General features: G+C 38.3%; 4 protein-coding genes across 5 annotated transcripts; 2 read left to right on the top strand and 2 right to left on the bottom strand.

The window, feature by feature from the left end:
* Nucleotides 1-4,083: 4,083 nt before the first annotated feature.
* On the top strand, nt 4,084-7,284 carry LOC114244132 (uncharacterized). Its single transcript, XM_028175887.2, has 3 exons — nt 4,084-4,259; nt 4,858-5,084; nt 5,685-7,284. The coding sequence occupies exons 1-3, from the start codon at nt 4,166-4,168 to the stop codon at nt 6,390-6,392; spliced, it is 1,029 nt and encodes a 342-aa protein (XP_028031688.2). The 5' UTR covers nt 4,084-4,165; the 3' UTR covers nt 6,393-7,284.
* On the bottom strand, nt 6,918-13,496 carry LOC114244043 (U5 small nuclear ribonucleoprotein 40 kDa protein). 2 transcript variants are annotated; one of them, XM_089739063.1, is made up of 7 exons: nt 13,388-13,403; nt 13,157-13,356; nt 12,725-12,851; nt 11,617-11,820; nt 11,066-11,308; nt 8,669-8,847; nt 6,918-7,763 (listed from the first exon to the last, which is right to left on the bottom strand). In XM_089739063.1, the coding sequence occupies exons 2-7, from the start codon at nt 13,271-13,273 to the stop codon at nt 7,584-7,586; spliced, it is 1,050 nt and encodes a 349-aa protein (XP_089595189.1). In that variant the 5' UTR covers nt 13,274-13,356; nt 13,388-13,403; the 3' UTR covers nt 6,918-7,583. The 2 variants fall into 2 exon arrangements, with proteins under 2 accessions (XP_089595189.1, XP_028031584.1); XM_028175783.2 differs by having other exon boundaries at nt 13,157-13,496.
* Nucleotides 13,497-16,228: 2,732 nt separating this feature from the next.
* LOC114244217 (nucleoside diphosphate kinase 6, mitochondrial) lies at nt 16,229-18,013 on the top strand. The gene is made up of 3 exons (XM_028176001.2): nt 16,229-16,528; nt 17,053-17,213; nt 17,505-18,013. The coding sequence occupies exons 1-3, from the start codon at nt 16,320-16,322 to the stop codon at nt 17,648-17,650; spliced, it is 516 nt and encodes a 171-aa protein (XP_028031802.1). The 5' UTR covers nt 16,229-16,319; the 3' UTR covers nt 17,651-18,013.
* Nucleotides 18,014-18,076: 63 nt separating this feature from the next.
* On the bottom strand, nt 18,077-20,735 carry LOC114252544 (uncharacterized). The gene is made up of 4 exons (XM_028187066.2): nt 20,398-20,735; nt 19,367-19,972; nt 18,947-19,108; nt 18,077-18,636 (listed from the first exon to the last, which is right to left on the bottom strand). The coding sequence occupies exons 1-4, from the start codon at nt 20,429-20,431 to the stop codon at nt 18,476-18,478; spliced, it is 963 nt and encodes a 320-aa protein (XP_028042867.1). The 5' UTR covers nt 20,432-20,735; the 3' UTR covers nt 18,077-18,475.
* Nucleotides 20,736-21,083: the final 348 nt, after the last annotated feature.

The following is a 21,083-nucleotide window of genomic DNA, read 5'->3' as shown; positions in this document are numbered from 1 at the left end:
ACGCGTTCATAGACGACCTCACATTCGAAATATTCAACCCCCCGACCCCCACGTGCTATCCGTACAACGCCGCGCGTCGTCCGAGCACAATAGATCTGGCACTGCTGAGGAACGTAACGCTGCGCTTACGCTCCATCGAGGCAATGTCAGAACTCGACTCAGACCACCGACCTGTCGTCATGCAGCTCGGTCGCCCACTCAACCGCGAACCAGATACGAGGACCATGGTGGATTGGAAGAAGCTGGGCACGTGCTTAGCTGACACCGCTCCACCAATCCTCCCTTGCGGCCCGGATTCAACTCCATCCCCCGAGGATACCGTCGAATCCATAAACATCTTCACTGATCACGTCTCGACGGCGATCATAAGATCTTCTAAGCAAGTCGATGTGGAGGATTGCTTCCACCGCATCAGACTTTCCCCCGATCTTAGGGACCTCGTAAGAGTTAGGAACGCGGCAATCCGGGCCTACGATCGATATCCCACGGATTCAAACCGGACTCGGATGCGTCGCTTACAGCGGGAGGTCAAATCCCGCTTAAGCGACGCCCGAAACGAAAACTGGGATAGTTATTTAGAAGAACTCGCGCCCACCCACCAAGCATACTGGCGACTAGCTAGGACCCTCAAGTCCGAAACTATAGCCACTATGCCGCCTCTCGTACGCCCCTCAGGCCAATCACCGGCTTACGATGACGATGACAAGGCAGAGTTGCTGGCCGATGCACTGCAAGAACAGTGCACCACCAGCACTCAACACGCGGACCCCGAACACACCGAGTTCGTCGACAGGGAGGTCGAGCGCAGAGCTTCCCTGCCGCCCTCGGACGCGTTACCCCCCATTACCACTTCCGAGGTCAAGGAGGCGATCGATAGCCTACAACCACGGAAAGCTCCCGGCTCCGACGGCATCCGCAACCGCGCGCTAAAACTGTTACCAGCCCAACTGATAACGATGTTGGCCACGATATTAAATGCTGCTATGACGAACTGCATCTTTCCCGCGGCGTGGAAAGAAGCCGACGTTATCGGCATACACAAGCCGGGCAAACCGAATAACGAAACCGCGAGTTACCGCCCCATCAGTCTCCTCCCGGCGATAGGCAAATTATACGAACGGCTCCTTCGTAAACGCCTCTGGGATTTCGTATCCGCGAATAAAATTCTTATAGACGAGCAGTTTGGATTCCGCGCCAGACACTCGTGCGTCCATCAAGTGCACCGCCTCACGGAGCACATCTTACTAGGGCTGAACAGGCGGAAACCCATTCCGACAGGAGCCCTCTTCTTCGATATAGCGAAGGCGTTCGACAAAGTCTGGCACAACGGTTTGATATACAAACTGTATAACATGAGAGTGCCAGACAGACTCGTGCTCATCATACGAGACTACTTGTCGAACCGTTCGTTCCGATATCGAGTCGAGGGAACGCGTTCCCGGCCCCGTCACGTCACAGCCGGAGTCCCGCAAGGCTCCGCCCTCTCCCCGTTACTATTCAGTTTGTATATCAATGATATACCCCGGTCTCCGGAGACCCATCTGGCGCTCTTCGCCGATGACACCGCCATCTACTACTCGTGTAGGAAGAAGGCGTTGCTTCATCGACGACTTCAGACCGCAGCTACCACCATGGGACAGTGGTTCCGGAAGTGGCGCATCGACATCAACCCCACGAAAAGCACAGCGGTGCTCTTCAAAAGGGGTCGCCCTCCGAACACCACGCTGAGCATCCCTCTCCCGACTAGGCGCGTCAACACCCCCGCCCCCGCCGTTCGCCCAATCACGATGTTCGACCAGCCCATACCGTGGGCCCCGAAGGTCAAGTACTTAGGCGTCACCCTCGACAGTAGGATGACATTCCGCCCCCACATTAAGACGGTACGCGACCGTGCCGCCTTCATTCTAGGACGTCTCTACCCGATGATATGTAGGCGAAGTAAAATGTCCCTTAGAAATAAGGTGACACTCTACAAAACTTGCATACGCCCCGTCATGACCTATGCAAGTGTAGTGTTCGCTCACGCGGCCCGCATACACCTAAAAACATTTCAAATTATTCAATCCCGTTTTTGCAGGATAGCCGTCGGAGCCCCGTGGTTCGTCAGGAACGTCGACCTCCATGACGACCTGGACTTAGAGTCCATCAGTAAGTATCTTCAGTCGGCGTCCATGCGCCACTTCGATAAAGCGGCACGACACGAGAACCCTCTCATCGTGGCCGCCGGTAACTACATTCCCGATCCTGCGGACAGAATGGAAAGCAGTCGACGTCGCCCAAAACACGTTATCTCGGATCCTCCCGATCCACTAACGGTGCTTTTAGGTACTTCAAGCACCGGTCACCGTTCTCGTCGAACCCGTCGCTTGCGACGAAGGGCTCGACGAGTAAATTAACTCTCAGACACAGCCCACTGAGTTTCTCGCCGGATCTTCTCAGTGGGTCGCGTTTCCGATCCGGTGGTAGATTCTGCGAAGCACGACTCTTGCTAGGGTTCGTGTTAGCAACATCGTCAGGCTTGAGCCCCGTGAGCTCACCTACTAAAGTTAGGGTTACGCTGACATAGCCGCTAGGGCTATCAGCTTAGGTAGGAAAAAAAAAAAAAAAAAAAAAAAAAAGAACTAAAAATTATTATTCTATGTAAATTTTCAGATTGTCTGGAGTGGCAGCTTATGATGTCGGTCATTATTTTGCGTACTGTAGGAAAATATCAGGTAGTTGGAAAAAATTCAATGACCTCAAAGTGAAACCTGAGTATGTGTCACCTAGCGCTCAATTACAGCCTCATAGAGTTTTTTTATGTTTTAGAACCACAATGAGTCATGTAATTGTGATTTTTAACGAGTAAAAAAATGTTATGTTCTTGTGATTTTATTTTTATACAACAATTTTTACACTCGAACATTAACGAACAAACGACGAACAAATAATTAAAAATAAAAAAATCCGGAAAAAAAATGGGGCTAAATTCACTGAGCCACATACCTTTTGGTAGGTTTACACATACTTTGATTTGATCTCCTTTTCGCAGACTTCGTCCATCAAGCAGGCAAAGGAAATGTAGTCCATACTACTTAATACGGGGAAATATGTTATTTTTTTGAGATAAGATAAAATTGTAGCTTCACCAAATGAACTTTATTCTTTGAGTATCTTGATATAAATAGAAATTAATCTATGAACCTGGCACCCGAAAATCGTTTGCTCTTAAATGTTCGTTAAAGTTTTTAATTTATTCGATTACTGTTTATAAAATATTAAACAAATTTATTTTTACAAATTGACGCATCATGTCCCAAATTCATGTATTTCTAATTTATTACTTTTTCGATTGTCTTTATATTTTTATCGGTTTTTTTTTTCAGAATTTATTTATACATTTTTTAATTGGCATCGCGTATGAATTGAATTGAATCTTTAAAGCATAATATTGAAAAATAAATTCTATTAGTGTGCATATTTTTGGAGGAGTAAAACTAATTTCTGATCTAATATATTATATTTGACTTTTGTCTAATAACAGGTTATATTATTACATCTTGTCCAACACCTACAGTATTGATTTATCCGGTCAAGGTTTTTATTACAAAAGATTTCGCTGTATGGATTACACTCGCATTGCCCGTCTAATAGTGACAATGACTGATTTAAATTTGAAACTTTATGACTTTGGCGGAAACGCGAGGAGCGAAGTTATGTGTTTTTTATTTAATTTGTCTATTTAGTGTTTCTTTATGTTTAAATGTGTACTAACGGTGGTTTATTAACTGTTTAGTATCTAATGTGGGAAAATGAAACAAAGCCGCTGGACGTAACTTCTCAGGATCCTCCAGAATTCCAGTGAAAAAGTCTCAATAAATGACCACCATTTTACTGAGATTATATTTCATCCCATATCATATCATCTCATTTCATTTAATTTCATCTCAGTTGATTAATGTCTCTAATTAATCAACTTCATTTAATTTCACCCCATTTTAGTATTTTTAATAAATATAAGAATATATGTTAAAATAAAACTTGACCTAAAATACTTAGTTACCAGGGCATAAAATACCTTAATTTTTTTTATAAAAATAGAAACTGTTTACATTTACCTACATACCTACCTACCTACCATGTACCTACCTAATTACATATTATAATTGAATAAAACTATCCAATTATGATTGTTTGCAAGTTCTTCCAGCAAGGCTACTGCCGATACGGCCAAAATTGTAGATTTGAACATGTTTACGGTTCCAAATACACATATCATGGTAAGTTATTAACTAGAAGCTAATCACAGATATTTAAGGCTGATTGCATTAAAACAAACCCTGGGAAGTTGGGAACAATATTGGACACACTGCTATTGCAAACCTGATTACTTGATTACAAGCTTTATTTAAAAATAAATAAAAAAAAAGTCTAAATTATAAAGTATTTTATAGAGTAGGTACTGCTTGGAATATAAGAGTCGACTATTATCAAAGCCGGCAATGTGACTTTTGGACAATTATTGGTAAATCAGAAAAACGAATTATTGACTTTGTATTCCATTGGTAGTCACAAAACTCTTCTGAACGACATCTTAGATAAATAACAGGTTAAGTATTAACCTTTATTTAATGCAGGTTTTGAACCGAATTCTTTGAAGGAGACGATTATATTCAAACAAATTTGTATTGACATATCAATAACATTTTTTTGTCCAAATGCACAGATTGCCACCTTTGATAATAGACGACTCATAATAAGTAATATGAAGACTCTGATCAGGACTTAATTTCAGTTCATTATTGATATTGGACTATGACCACTTATTCAGTCAGTTATGTCAAGCCAAAATTATTATAAATAAAAGTACATTTTCAGCAACAACTCCACAGCCGGTGGTGACTAACACGGAGCACACTGATGAACAACTTGTGAATCAAGTACAGACAGATGTTAAATCAGTACTACACGGAAGTCAATGGATACTCTCGTGTTATGCACCCTACAAGGAGAAGCCGATAATTCCGGGAATTCATGATCTATCACCAGAGGAAATGAGGCTTTTTATATATGAATCGAAAAGAAATAATACTTTAGAACAAGCTGTAAGTATATTTTCAACAGACTTATTAAGAAAAAAGTAAATGGCTTTTGTAGGTATATGAAGGAAATGGCTTTTGTAGGTATACAAAGGGAAGATCTTCCACTGAACGGGTGATATTGTTAAGTAAACTTTTATCACTAATTATCAAAACTGAAGTGTCATTTCATTGAAAAACTACAATATTTACTACTTCATACATTTTTGTAAAAGAATACTGCATAGCAAAATATAAAAATGTGTCTGACAGTACTGGCACAAATAACCTTGTATTCCTTTCCCTATACAACACATGCGCACAATACTATTTTTTTTTATTGCTTAGATGGGTGGACGAGCTCACAGCCCGCCTGGTGTTAAGTGGTTACTGGATCCCATAGACATTTACAACGTAAATGCGCCACCCACCTTGAGATATAAACTCTAAGGCCTCAAGTATAGTCACAACAGCTGCCTGGCCCTTCAAACTGAAACACATTACTGCTTCACTGCAGAAATAGGCGGGGTGGTGGTACCTACCCATACGGACTCGCAAGAGGTTTTACCACTATCAACGGTCTGGACTAGAGCATATGAGTAGTCATCATTATCTTTGTATTTTCAGATTGCCTACATTAACAACTTAACTAGAGAAACAAGACAGAAATATGAACAATTGCTACAACCAACACCACATTTGATCAAAGTTCTACGATCGATAATGCAATATAAAGAAGGGCAGACTGTGCTGTCTCCTTTCACAGCGACACAATCCGGCAGTGGTGCGGCCACTTCAGTATTCAGGAGTGCAGTCCAAAGTTCTGTTTTCACTCAGAACAATCCAACACCTTCAATTTTCTCACAAAACAACCCTCAAAACATGTTTGATAATGGAGCTACAAATAATATCTTTGCACAAAACAGTACACAGTTAGGAATAACGGATGCCGGAACAAAATCAATATTTGCTCAGGCCAATCAGAATGTATTTGCACAAAATCAAACCAATGTGTTCAGTAATACCAATCAAAACTTACAAAATCCTTCCAACATCTTTGCTAGTGCAAATCAGAATTTGTTTAAACAGAATGACACTCAAGGTTCACCATTTCAATTGAATATCTCGCAGCAAAATATGGATACTAATACCTTCCAAAAGTCAAATACACAACAATCAATTTTTGGACAAAATGTGCCTTCAGTAGAACAGAGTGGTGTTTACAGTAAAATGGAAGAGCTCACACCAGACGATTTGGAAGCATTTAAAAGTGACAAGTTTCAGTTAGGTTTTGTACCTGAAATAGCACCACCTCAAGAGCTATGTAACAATTGAAATGTGTAAAAACGACATTATGAGTTGACATTAATGAGTATTTCCAAAATTCCAACAGACTGGAGTTAGGAAGTCTTGTGACCTTGCACGGGCAGGTCCCACCCTACCTATTTAGGCAGTGAAGTAGTAATGTTCTCCAGTGTGAAGGATAAGACACTGGTTATGCTACAGTTGAGACTTAGGCCTCATGTCTCAAACTGGATTATCACATTAACATTGCGTTATCTATGTTCTGATAACAATTTAACACTAGGCCATGAGTTTGATTACAAATCTAAGGTATAAATAAAAAAAAGTGTTAATAAGAATGGCCTGATAGTTCAGTTCCTTACATTGACAGTCAATGGCATATTTATTACCATTTAAGACATTGATTAAATACAAAATCAAGCATTTACATTTGAACAGGACAGTTATAGCCTACTATAAAACATACTTTAAAACTTCAACAGAATGCATACAATCCAATGTATCTCGTATTTGTATACTATTCACAGATCTCAACACTGCACAATAAAAGACACATTTTGCTTATAAATTAAATGTATTCCTATATTACATTTTACATATTTATATCGCTTCAGTATTACAGTTAAATGTGGAATAATAATGATGTATTGCATCTCTGGTTCCTGTCATTGCTACCAAATTTAATTACCAATGTAAAATTGAGTAGATTTTGCATTTAATCGAACAATCAACCACAAAGATATATGCACTGATAATGTAATTTTAGAAAATCTTTTAAATACATTAAACCCACTTTTATTTTATATTCTAGTGTAAAGGTAAATTATTTCTAATGTTAAATGTTATGCTAAATTATATTTTTTACTTAAGTGTTTTTTATTACATTCAGTTTAAGTTTCATAAACATCATTATTTTAATGCATTTAATGAGTTTTTTATGTTTTATTCTGCTTGAGACATGAGCTGGTTCTCGCAATTGTATAGTAAGACTGATATCCACCTTGCAAACTAAAATAACCTGCTAACAGTAATACGAACACATTGTCATTGATATTTGATGCTCTTTTAGTAAATTAATATTGTTTTGTTTGTCTCTACACCTTGTAGATTTCCAATAATCAGGACCAAATTGCATTCATTATTATTTTCTGTACTTGCTTAAGTTCCTCAAATTCAAGACAGGAAATTGTGTAGCTTAAAATTTAAAAGTAAAATCAGTCCTCAATTTTCAATTTCACCCAAATAAATCTGTTTATCGCTGGACACTGATAACACTATGGGTTCGTTTGGATGAAAGTCCACATCATTGACGGATCCTATGTGTCCAGGCAATTTGTATAGAACTCTTCTAGATGTTGTGTCCCAAACGTATAGGAAACGATCTGAAGAACCTGCTGACACCTAAAAATGAAGTACATATCTTGTAGGCAATTTCTTATTAATATCACCAGCATTAAATACAATAAAAAACTGTTATGTTATTTATTTATTATTTGTTAAATCTGATTATTTATTATTTGTTAAATTTTGGGTTCTTTTAATAAAATAGGCACAAAGATATTTTTTTTGCAGGAGTGTACATTCTGTGTGCTTAGTGCGAGTTTTTTAATGTTCTCGATAGCGTCAAATTTATATGGAGTTGGAACATTTGCCTACGTTTGCCGCCAGGGGCGCTGTCGAGAAGGTTTTTTTTTTTCCTTTCTTTCTGGCTTTTGTTACTTAGATTAAAGTGCAATTTTGCCAACGTCAGGTAGTGGAGGTTTCAACATAAAATACTCGCACTAAGCATACTGTTTATTACATATATTATGGTCGAGACATTTCCGAGTTATTATTATTATAAAAAAAATACATTTCCCTTGTAGGCAGACGAGCATACGGCCCACCTGATGGTGAGTGGTTACCGTCGCCCATGGACTTCAGCAATGCCAGGAGCAGAGCCAAGCCTCTACCTACCTAATTATTGTATGAATACTGTATGATTTAGATGAGACATATATTTTGTGCAAGGTATACAACATTACTGTCACCTGGTATGGGGCATATAGGGAATAAATAAATTATACAACATAAGGTACCCACGGAGTTCTACAGCTCATTGTATATTTTAAGAATATTTGACAATAGCTAGGTTCATTTGATGCAATTACCTTCAGTACTGCACGGAAGGTGCAACTAGAAATATTACAAAAGAAGTCTGACTTCGCCCGGCAGTAGTTTCAACATTGGGGAGTTTACTAAGACAATGGCTATTAGGAAAATATAAATGTTAGAGTACTTTTTTTCAAGAAGAGTGAACTACTAACCTTGGAGCCATCCTGAGACCATGCACACCTGAGCAGATTTTTCTCAAAGTTGTGTTGGTGGCCAGACATTAATTTGACACAGCGTTCTGTTGGTGCAAACGGTCTAACGTCCCAAATACGGAGTGTATTATCCATTGAATTGGACAGGAGATATGCACCATCCCATGACAATGATAATCCTGGAAACGAGTATTGCAACACAAGTTAGACATTGCCAGTCATTAAATGTATCAAACTCATTTGATTTCTATTCACATATTTATTGCTGCACCTGGGTAGATGACTTCACGATCTATAAGTAAACTAAACAAGTAGTCTTAGTCATGAATTATTGCTACTTATAAGGCTAGAGAGATTCTAATAATAGCTGTTACATTTCTCTAAAATTACCTAATACCGCTTTGGGCTACCGAAGGCAGAATGGGTGAAGAAGTTTACAATATACCGGTCAACAAGTAACAACATGGATTATAAAGAGAAATATGTATGCAACTCCTACTACTGTACTGCATACCAATCAATCCATTCTCATTTCCTCCTAAGATCAATATTTGTTAAATACATTGTATGGTAATCAGTATTTTAGTAGTTAACTAATAGACTGAAGTCATTACTGTTATCATATTTCCCTCACTCCACTCCAGATAACAGTATCAATGTTTTAATTTAATTTCTGGTTTTTTTTTTTTTTTTTTTTTTTTTTATTGCCTTTGTAGGCAGACGGGCATACGGCCCACCTGATGGTGAGTGGTTACCGTCGCCCATGGACTTCAGCAATGCAAGGGGCAGAGCCAAGCCGCTGCCTACCGCTTAATACTCTCCACAAGCCTCGTTTGAAGAAGGACATGTCATAGCGCTCGGGAAACACCGTGGAGGGGAGCTCATTCCATAGCCGGATGGTACGTGGCAAAAAAGATCTCTGGAAACGCACTGTGGATGACCGCAGCGGCTCCAGGTAGTATGGATGAACTCTACTCCGGTGGCGGGCGGTGCGATGGTAAAAACGAGATGCTGGTATCATCTCGAACAATTCCTCAGAGCACTCCCCATGGAACATACGGTATAAAATACAGAGGGAACCGAAGTCCCTCCGCAGACCCAGAGGCTCCAAACGATCCGAGAGAATGGGATTATCGACAATCCGAACGGCCCTCCTCTGTATGGAGTCAAATGGAAGAAGCTGGTATTTGGGAGCCCCGGCCCAGAGATGGGAGCAGTACTCCATGCGAGGCCGGACTTGTGCTTTATAAAGCAAAAGTCTTTGTCCAGGCGTGAAGTACCGCTTCGCTCTGTTGAGGACTCCCAGCATTTTGGACGCCAACTTGGCTTTGCCTTCCAAATGACTCCGAAACTGGACATCGCTCGAAATGTCGACCCCAAGTATCCCGATACTCTCGGAAGGTTGCAGGGATACTCCTTGGAATTGCGGCGCCATGACAAAGGGGTCCTTCTTCGCAGTGAACGCGCAAACTTGTGTCTTTATCGGGTTGAATTGAACCAAGTTCAATTCACCCCATTCGGAGACTCGCCCCAGAGAGTTCTCCACTTCAGACACAAGTTTTGATCGTCTCTCTTGCACCGCGCTCCGAGAAAGACTCTGATGGCCGATATATCGCGCATCCCCCGTGCTGTCATCCGCATAGCAATGCATGCCATCAATAGACAGCATGTCATTGATATACAGGATGAAAAGCGTGGGGGAGAGCACCGAACCCTGTGGAACGCCAGCGTTAATGGTCATGGTATCAGAACAGTCACCGTCTACAACGACCGTGATGCTCCGCCCATCCAAAAAGCTAGCGATCCACTTGCAGAGACCCTCGGGGATTCCGTAAGATGGTAGCTTCGACAGAAGTGCCCTATGCCAGACCCTGTCGAAGGCCTTCGCGATATCAAGGCTCACAGCAAGAGCCTCGCCCTTGCTCTCCAAGGCTTCAGCCCACCTGTGAGTAAGGTATACAAGAAGATCACCAGCTGAGCGACCGTGACGGAAACCGTACTGTCGGTCACTGATCAGCTGGCGATCCTCAAGATACTTCAGGAGTTGTGTATTTATTATTCGCTCCATCACCTTGGAAAGCAAGGAAGTTATCGCGATAGGCCTGTAGCTCGATGGGTCCGACCGGTCACCCTTCTTGGGGATAGGGTGGACGTGGGCGGTCTTCCATGAAGACGGAACCCTGTTAGTGCAATAAGAGAGGCGATACAAACGCGTTAGCGCAGGTGTCAGCTCAGGGGCGCACGTTTTCAAAACCACTGCGGGGATGCCGTCTGGCCCACTCGACTTATGGACGTCCAGGAGTCGGAGCTCCCGCCTGACTGCACACTGCCTGACTGGTTGCAGTATTATCACCTAATAAAAATCTAATTAATCAGAATCAATAAAGAATTACCAACCTGTAACAGTGTCTGTATGTCCTTTTATTTTCAAGGAAATCTGATTATTCCTTATATCCCACATTTTGATGACATTGTCCACACCACTGGATAAAATTTTCTCAGCTGTATCATTGAAAAGTACACTTGTGACTGGGTATGAACTATCAAACGATGCAACTGGATTCCTTTTTCTTGCATCCCATAATTTTATAGTGTTATCATCTGAAGCTGAAACTAAGAGTTCTGGACCTCTTCTTGCTCCTGGATATAGAGATAACACGAGAAAGTTAGAATAGATTGTTGCGTTGTCTAAACCAATTTTTTAATGGAAGCTATGAATAAATTTACAGTTCTATTGTATCCACAGGCATTGAGATCTTACACTGATGTTATCTGGTTTCAAACCATGGTTACGGATTATAGTTTAAATTTTAGGTCAATCCCACTTTATTTGGATCCGATCACTTTAAGCCTCTGAGAGTGCAAAGTAATGTTTAATTAAATTTGTACTACTAAAAAGCACTAGCATGAAAACCATTGTGTGTCAAAACTCAAACTATGAAACATACCTGAAACAGAGTTCACAAAGTTAGCGTGACCCTTTAACTTCTTGATTCTAGTCCCAGTGGGTACGTCCCATACTGCTACAGTATTGTCCGTAGCTCCAGTGTACAAATGTGAACCATCAGGTGAGAAGCAAAGTTGCATTATTGCTCCCGTGTGACCTTTCATCACCATCACATTCTCGCATTGACCATACACATTCCATATTACTGTAAAAAGAAAATAAGAAAGATTAAAAATCTTAAATATTACTAATTTGAACTTGTACAGCTTAAAAGTTTTCAACATGACCCTGACATTGGTGAAAATTTTCAATGGTAAAAACATTATAAGTCGTCGTGGCCTAAAGGATAAGACGTCCGGTGCATTCATATCGAGCGATGCACTGGTGTTCGAATCTCTCTTTCGGGTACCAATTTTTCCAATGAAATACGTACTCAACAAATGTTCACGATTGACCTCTTCTCAGTCCGCACGGGTAGCTACCACCGCCTATTTCTGCCGTGAAGCAGTAATGCGTTTCGGTTTGAAGGGTGGGGCAGCCGTTGTGACTATACTGAGACCTTAGAACTATATCTCGGGGTGTGTGGCGCATTTACGTTGTAGATGTCTATGGGCTCCAGTAACCACTTAACATCAGGTGGGCTGTGAGCTCGTCCACACATCTAAGCAATAAAAAAAAAAAATATTTTGTATTTTTTTAATTAATCGTTGTTTAAGCTAAACAGTTTATATCTATCATTTTGAGTATTGTATCATATTGTTCCCTACATTACAGGGCTCGTGTCACTAAAACCCCAGTACAGTGTGGCCCATACCTGGGAAATTGGTACTGGCAGTCATTCTTAATAAAGCATATTAATTCACTTATTAACTGAAATGGATTTGGACTGGATGTTGTAATACCTATGGCCTCCAGTAATCACTTATACACCAGGTCAGATTTTACCTTGTTCACACTTTTTTCAATTAAATTTAAAACCTACTGTAATCTTATAATTTGTGTTATCAAATGTGTAATTCTTCATTTACATTATGGTGGTAGTATGTTTGAGTGTGAATTTTAGAAACACCTTGCCAATTCAATAGCTTTGTCATGATTGTGTTACTTACATATTTGTCTGTCAAAGCCTGCAGAAGCCAAATGTTTGCCTTCAGGATGAAATTTGGCTGTAAAGATTTCTCCTTGGTGACCTTCCAATAACATAATTGGCGCATACAAGTTTGATGTTCTTGGAACCTAGAACGACAAGAATATCCTTAAAAACACAACACAGGAATCTTGGAATCTTGTTGATCACTACAAATAGTGAAAAATAAAACTTAAAGTACAAGCCGACTAAAATTCGTATTACCTTATAAATTTTAATAAATATCAATCATGATTACTTAAGTACAGATTGTGTTTTTCTAAAAGTTTATATTGGATGTTGGGTTCCATTTCTAATAATTATAATTGTGATCTCTTGATGCTTTCATCGTGGCGTTAGAGTTCTTAGCGCACTATTGAGAAAATAAGTAAACTTTATTGAAAACAATACTCACAGATGAAGTAACAACTGCCTTTTCTCTGGTGCCGACTACTGAGATCTCATGCCGTACTCGCTTGGAGGGTACAAGGGACACATCCTCTGCTTTTCTTTTAGTTTCTATATCTGGCATTTTTTAAGATGTTTATTTACGTATTTGTTTTTATAACTACAAACAGAAAGACTAACCTTAAAAATGGTTTAGGGACTGTTTAGTTAAAATAAGTGTTTAATCTATGCTGTTTAGCTTGTTTCATTTGTCAATTGTATAGGCAAAAGGAAAATAGCCAATATCGCCAAATTCTTTGTAACAAAAGACAAAGTTGCCTTCTAAAACGTTTTTTTTTGTATACCTATTTAGATGAGAAGATGAGATAATGAGTCATTCAAAATGAAGAACTTAAAGTGTTTACTAGAGCCCATAGTCATCTACAATGTAAATGCCGCCATGCACCTTGAGATTTGAATTCTAATGTCCCAGTTTTTAAAGTACAATGGTTTTTTTTTCGGGCCCGGGGCCGATCCTTCTAAGAGGTCCCCGCGCCTAAGAGGGCGTGAGGTATGTGGAACTTTACGATCTGCAGGTTTTGGGAGCAGACCGCGGGCCCAAGGAGTTTTAGGGCCCTACCGCAGTAAACGACTCCCTTGCACATTTACACTCGACGTCCGATCTCCGTCCGGGCTCAGAATCCGGATAATGTAGGGGGGATTCCCGCGGTCAACACTATAACCAGACACGCGGCGCCCCTCCGAGGACCCCTGACCGACGGGTCGTCGAGACGATAGTCGATGACCAATGATGATGGTCTCCGCGGTACGGCGGCCCTGCTTGGCCGCCCGGGCGATGCCGCTGGTGTTCTGGGATACCCTGCTTGGCCAAAACCAACCTAATAGGTCAGAACGCGATACACCTCCGACCGCGTTGCTCTTCCACAGTATGTTCGGCGACGATAGTGACGACGACAATGCGGACCGCATTGCAGGCCGTAGTTGCCGACGTGTTGTCCCGTCCTCCTGGTGCCAGCGCGCTAGAGTGATGGTAGGTAACGTGCGGCGCAGCCTCAACCCCTTCAGGTGAGGGGGTTGGCCCGGGGGAGGCCCCGTGACGTGATCAGTAATTATGCAAATTATAATTTTGCGGGCTTGGTTTTTACTACATGATGTTATTCCTTTACCGTGGAAGTCAGTTCAGATGATATGTACGTATTTCATTAGAAAAATTGGCACTTGCCTGCGGAATTCGAACATCGTTACATCGCTACATACGAATGCACCAAACGTCATATCCTTTAGGTCACGACGGCTATAAATCATTTGTTTATGATACAATTTTTTCACGTGTAGCCCCGATCGCTTTGTTTGTGTAATGAACTGTTAAAAGAGACGAGAACGCATTTTTTTTTTTTGTTGTTGCTTAGACGGTTGGACGAGCTCACAGCCCACCTGGTGTTAAGTGATTACTGGAGCCCATAGACATCCACAACGTAAATGCGCCACCCACCTTGAGATAGAAGTTCTAAGGTCTCAAGCAGGGTTGTTACGAATATTCGCATCCGCATCTGCAAATGCGGACTATCCGCATTATTTCAGACATCTGCATCCGCATTCACATCCGCATCAATCAATGCGGAGTTTTACGGATGCAGATTCATTTCAACAAGTAACTACATGTAATGAAAGTGGGCGGAGCCAGAGTGGGACGTGCTTCACGTTTGTTTGGTAATTGCTAACTTCATTCGGTAACTGACGAATAGGAAGGCGCACATTGGTAACAAGATCCTACAGGTTTTGTTTGTTGTGTTTTTTCTCATTGTCAATAAATTATAGTTACAGTCAGTGTTTACTGTGTATTTCATAGTTTTTTGCGTGTTTAATGAATATTTGATATAAATATTAAGTGAAATGTCGCCACCAATAAAAAGAAGTATCTGGACTATAAGTCTTATATAACAATATACAATAGACAAAAATGATCCGGAGAAGTCGGAGTGTAAGATATGCAATAAAAGTTACTCGTGGAAGGGACGCACTACTACTTCTTTGAAAAATCACCGGAAATAAATACTCCCTGGATGAACAACTATTTAGTGGAGCTGGGTTAATATATAATCCACTAAGAAACAGGTTGAAAACTGAGAAGGCTGCAATATTGCTATTTATTAGATATAATTCAACAATCTTTAAGGTTAATTATTAAACAAATATTTATATTATTAAACTCGAAGCTCAAAATTCTGTTGTCATAAGTAAAACCAAAAACTTGTATAATTTTGTTCAAAAAATATGATTAAATAAATAAAAAGTTAAAATTAAATTGATTTTCAGTTATTTATTCATGGATTTTGGGATTTTAAAAGGATTTTTTTTTTAAAATCGCAAAATCCGCATCCGCCTCTGTATTACATCTGCATCCGCATCCAATCCGCAACCGCGGATGTGAACTTCTAATAATCCGCATCCGCATCTGCATCCGCGGATGTCTAAATTATTGCATCCGTAACAACCCTGGTCTCAAGTATAGTTACAACGGTTGCCCCACCCTTCAAACCGAAACGCATTACTGCTTCACGGCAGAAATAGGCAGGGTGATGGTACCCACCCGCGCGGACTCACAAGAGGTCCTACCACCAGTAATTACGCAAATTATAATTTTGTGGCTTTCATTTTTATTACACGATGTTATTCCTTCACCGTGGAAGTCAATCGTGAATATTTGTTGAGTACGTATTTTATTTGAAAAATTGGTACCCGCCTGCAGGATTCTAACACCGGTGCATCGCTCAACACGAATGCACCGGACGTCTTATCCGTTAGGCCACGACGACTACAGCATACGCATACTTGAAACGAATAAAACAACGAACTTTTGTCAAACTACAATACGTTCTAACACTTTCGACTACGTTTCATCTTCTATTGGAACACTTTAAAAAGGATACTACTATTAATTGATTATGTACTTATTGTGAAATAATTATTTCATGGATTTAATTTTGATTTTGTTCGGCCTTAATTATAGTCAATAAAAGGCTTTATGGTTTGATACTTTCGCTTTTCCAAATTCCAATTAGAAAAACGGAACTGCCACTACTTCCGTCACCTTCCGTGCTGTGTGTTTAAACATTTAAAAAAATATTTAATTCAATACATAATATGAATAAAATAAGTTGTTTTTCACAATGCAAAAGCTTCAGCTAACGTTAGCGATAGTAAAACCCCACGCCGTTAAGAATCCTATAGCATTATCATACATCCGACAAGCTGTAAAGAGCAAATTCGTTGTTATAAAAACTAAAAGAATATTGTTGGATGAAGACACTGCAGCAAAGTTTTATAGAGAGCATGTAGGGAAGTTCTTTTACAACCGTCTAGTCACATTTATGGCCAGGTAATTAAATAATACGTAATAACCTATCATGAATTATAGTACGTGTAATTTTAAATTTCCTGGGAATATTTAGGTTCTAGTAGATCTCTATTAGATTCATTGTTCATAGTTGAAGTAAGGAAGAGTCACTTTGCAGGAGCTCTATGTGCATTTTTTGGCTGATGATGAAGGAAGCACAGGGTTCAACCAAGTTACTTATGTTACATTTAATCTTTCGAGAATATTACTATATTATGTTACTGGTGGTAGGACCTCTTGTGAGTCAGCACGGGTAGGTACCACCGCCCTGCCTATTTCTGCCATGAAGCAGTAATGCGAAGGGTGGGCAACTGTTGTAACTATACTTGAGACTTTAGAACTTATATCTCAAGGTGGGTGGCGCATTTACGTTGTAGATGTCTATAGGCTCCAGTAACCACTTAACACCAGGTGGGAGCTCGACCATCCAACTAAGAAATAAAAAATAAAAAACTTTTGATTGCGTAGATAGTGACTGTTGAACACAAATAAAGCAATTATTACAGTGGCTGCATAGATTTGCATATCCTTGGACACATGAGAGCAATACAGATGTGGAGAAAAATGCTAGGTCCCACAAGTGTATACAAAGCACAGTTCCAAGACCCGTACTGTCTCAGGGGGCTGTTTGGTATTTCAGATACAAGGAATGTTGCACATGGTTCAGGTATAAATAAATATATTGATAAGAATCCTATATATACTGGGTATATGATAAATGTATATACAGGGTACAATGTACTCCCTTTAAACTGGTAATAACAGCTTTTGACATGCAGCCTTACAATTCCTCAATGATTTTGCTCTCTTAGTATATTATTAAAATTATAAAATTTATGAAAAACCAATTTTTCATTTTCAACTTGTTTGTATTTTTTAATTTCAAATAGCCAAATATCTGGTTACTGATAGTAAAATATGGGGATGGTGTGGAATTTTTCATTCTTTTCCCTTTCAGATTCCCCTCAATCAGCAGAAAAGGAGATCAAATTCTTTTTCCCAGATTTCTCCATGTATCAGTGGTATAATGATGATGAACCCTGCTACAGGAAAGGACCAATAATATTCAACAGCCACTTGTTTCAACATGTTAGAAGATTATAGTGATAACAGTTATCTTATTGCAATTGAATAGAATTTAGCACAAAATTATTATATTAACATTAAGTTGACATAACTTAATTATTATTATTCTTTAGTAGACAGAATATACAATAAACATTTTTCATGTTAATTCAACACCACTTGATAGTTCTAGCCATTGTTTAATCGGACATATTCCAGCAAATTTGCAACTAAAGTAGGTACTACTTTGTTTAGAAAGGAAATTGAAATAAAAAAACAATTATTTTTGTGACTTTGTAAAACTACTTTTTTGTGCTCATAATCTATTGTGTCATAATTTAAATAGTTGTTTGTTATTCATACCAAATTGTTTAATTATAAATGTTATTTGTTATGTTAAAATGGTATTTTCATTTCATAATTAGAAAAATTCTTATAAGGTATTTTTATACAAAAAAAATCAAATACAAAGAGGTTTCATATATATTTTCAAAAATACAACAAGTAACTAACAATTATTGTGAGACTAACATTATAAAGGAAATTAACTTACAGATTGAGATCAATTAAATAATTTTTTACATACAATTTATGGACGGATAACTTGTTCGAAAAAACAGTTAATTTATTCTAAAATACCCATGTGAAAATGACTTTATTTGAAAACATTAAATTTCAACAAATTTTGAGACATTTTGAAATTATAGTGACATTTAATCAGAATAATGAACACTAAAAGAATTGGTTTGAATCTTCGTGATATAATTTTTTATATTAGTTATTCAAAATATTGTTTGTGTTCACAAACTAAGATTTTATTTAATTCCAAACGCTTCTTAGGAGATCAACAACAACCCTGTCGTATTATTCACCAATTTTGACAAAAACTTTTGGTCGTGAAAAAACTTTTATACCCTCTTCTAATTTTGCCAGTTGTTTCTCTAATTCCATCTTTTTGTTGCGCATCTTGAGAGTGTCAGTCTTGACCGGCAATTTGTTTAAATCATTGACAAGTTCCGCAAAACCTAGAATATAATTCAGTAAGATAAATTCCAGTAATTAGTGTTGCAGAGATTATTTTTAAGTATAGGGGTAAGGTTCACTATATTCAGTCTTTCAGTACTATGCTAATGCAATTATCAATAAGAAATAATTTATTTATTCATTGAAAAGCTTTGTAATTATTTTTAATAAAATTCAATGTGGGAATCTTTGTTTACAAACAAAATTAGTTAGAATTTTTTTCACAGCTTTTTTTTTTATTCATACTATTTCAACCTTCATTTGACACTTATTTGGTTTTTCACGATTAAAACCAAAGTAATTGTAACTTACTATTTCGTAGCATCCGAAGTGTTTCCTTTCTCTCGTTATCAGGTAAGGTGACATGCCCAGGGGGACACTGAATATTGTCACTATCACTGACTACTTCAGAATCTTTTTGTGTCTGCTCCTTTCGTTCTCGGAGATATTTTGGTAAAACTCCTTTTTGGTAGCCTGTAGATAAATTCACACATATTCATGTGAAATAAAAGGATTAGTTTTTTAAATTACATGTAATTTCTACCAGAATTAACAACTCCAATTAACTGTGGACTACGTTTGAACCACACAGAATATAGTCAGAAGTCAAAGTCAGAAACTAAAGCTATCCGTCATTAAAGTTTATTCATACAATATTGTATAATTTTTTGGAGTTTCATAATTGAAACAAATTAAAGGTGCCCTTAACTATATTTCATATTTCTAATTTACCTGAAGGCAAGTAAGGATCTTTACTGTCCTTCCTTTCCAATATAGCATTAAGACGACTTCTGTTCCTATCTATTTCTATATTTTCATCTCCACCTTTACGTGGAGTCTGTGATGGCGGAGGACTTCGATGAAGACCAGTATCGCCACATGCTTTCACTTTACCATCGTCTTCCTTCTTAGGGTAGAGAACAGTTAATTTTGTGCTTTCTGTCAGTTTTTGTGAAAGATTAGACTCGATAGTTTGGCAAGCAACATCTCGGAGATGTCCAGATGATTCTGAGGAGTTCTCGTCATCATTTTGTAAATCTACAGGTTTCATTTGTCTAAGTTCTTTGCGTTTAAGGAATTCTGCCATGTCTCCTTTTTTTATCCGTACATTGTCTGAAAGTTTTTTCCTGTTTGCAGCACCAGGTTTACCAATGTTTAAGCTGATTTTGGCACTTTTGTTTGATGGTGAGGATTTTACTTGACCAATTGTGCTACCGGTAGCAGAGTTGGTCATATCTTGAGTTCGAAGACTCTTAGAAGTCTCCTTTGGTGATTGTTTCTGAATGTATTTCAGCTGCTTCATATTTTCTTTGATGAAGTTCTTTTTTTGATCTTTCTCTGTAAGCATGTTAAAATTAGTCATTAAAGACTCTTATTCAGTGAAGTTATTCTTTTTTTTTTATCTATTCACACTAGATGTATCCTTACTAGCTTCTCTAATACTACTTCAAATTACCAATGTCAGTTTTTATTAAGTTGGCTTACACCAAACCCTTAAATGGGTATCCTCACACGGATAATTAATGCTCATTTAGTACAATAAAATAACATAAAATATTCTCACGATAAATATGAGCATCGCCGCGATAAGTCATATGAAAAAGTGAAATTATAATTTGATTGAATCAAATTTAGTATTAGTGGGACAATGACCGTGTATACAGTATTCTTTTAAATTTTAAACAGTAAATACTAATACTAATATACTAGACTATGTTATTTTTTAACATAAACAACAAAAAAACAAAATGTAACGGACTTACTCGGCTCGGGAAATATACCCTTCAAAGTATACATGTTGATTGTCAAACTACAAATGAATTTCTTTTTAAACACACACTCATTATTTAGATACCAACAAATTCAACACTTTTATAAATATACAACGTTCATTATCATGCACTTAGTTTTAATAAAATGTGAAATGAATTTCAATTTTACGTCCAGTTTTTGTCACTATTTTCAAACAGCTGTCGTTGTCAAAATGTTAAAATATTGTTTATGGTCGCGTCTTTGTTTCCGGCTGGTTTTGTTCTTGTTTACACAAAAATTAACGAGGTTAGATGAAATTATTTATGGCGTGTTTACCATTAAATTGAGAAATTTAATGCTGAAAATAATAACAGAAATTCATTATATACTATCATTGCTATAAACACTAAAATGATTAAAAGCATTTCATAGGCTTACAATCAACACATTATTTAACATTAAGGTATAGCTTCACACAGATTTCGTTGACTATTTTGTTTTAGTTGGTACAGTACCTAGTTTAGTTATTGGTATAATCAGAAAAGTAGATTATAATTTATTATCAATCTCAATTTTCTGATAGGTACAGATAACGTTTTCAACAGTTAATCAATATTTATTTTGCGCATGACGAAACATAGTAAAAAGCTATCAGCACCATTCCCTTCGTACTCAGTAAAAACATACGGATTTTAAA

This window comes from Bombyx mandarina, chromosome 03 (genome assembly GCF_030267445.1).
Source record: "Bombyx mandarina strain Sakado chromosome 03, ASM3026744v2".
Classification (NCBI taxonomy): Eukaryota; Metazoa; Arthropoda; class Insecta; order Lepidoptera; family Bombycidae; genus Bombyx; species Bombyx mandarina.
The sequence above is the reverse complement of the archived record's forward strand: the minus strand, read 5'-3'. Positions and strand labels throughout refer to the sequence as shown.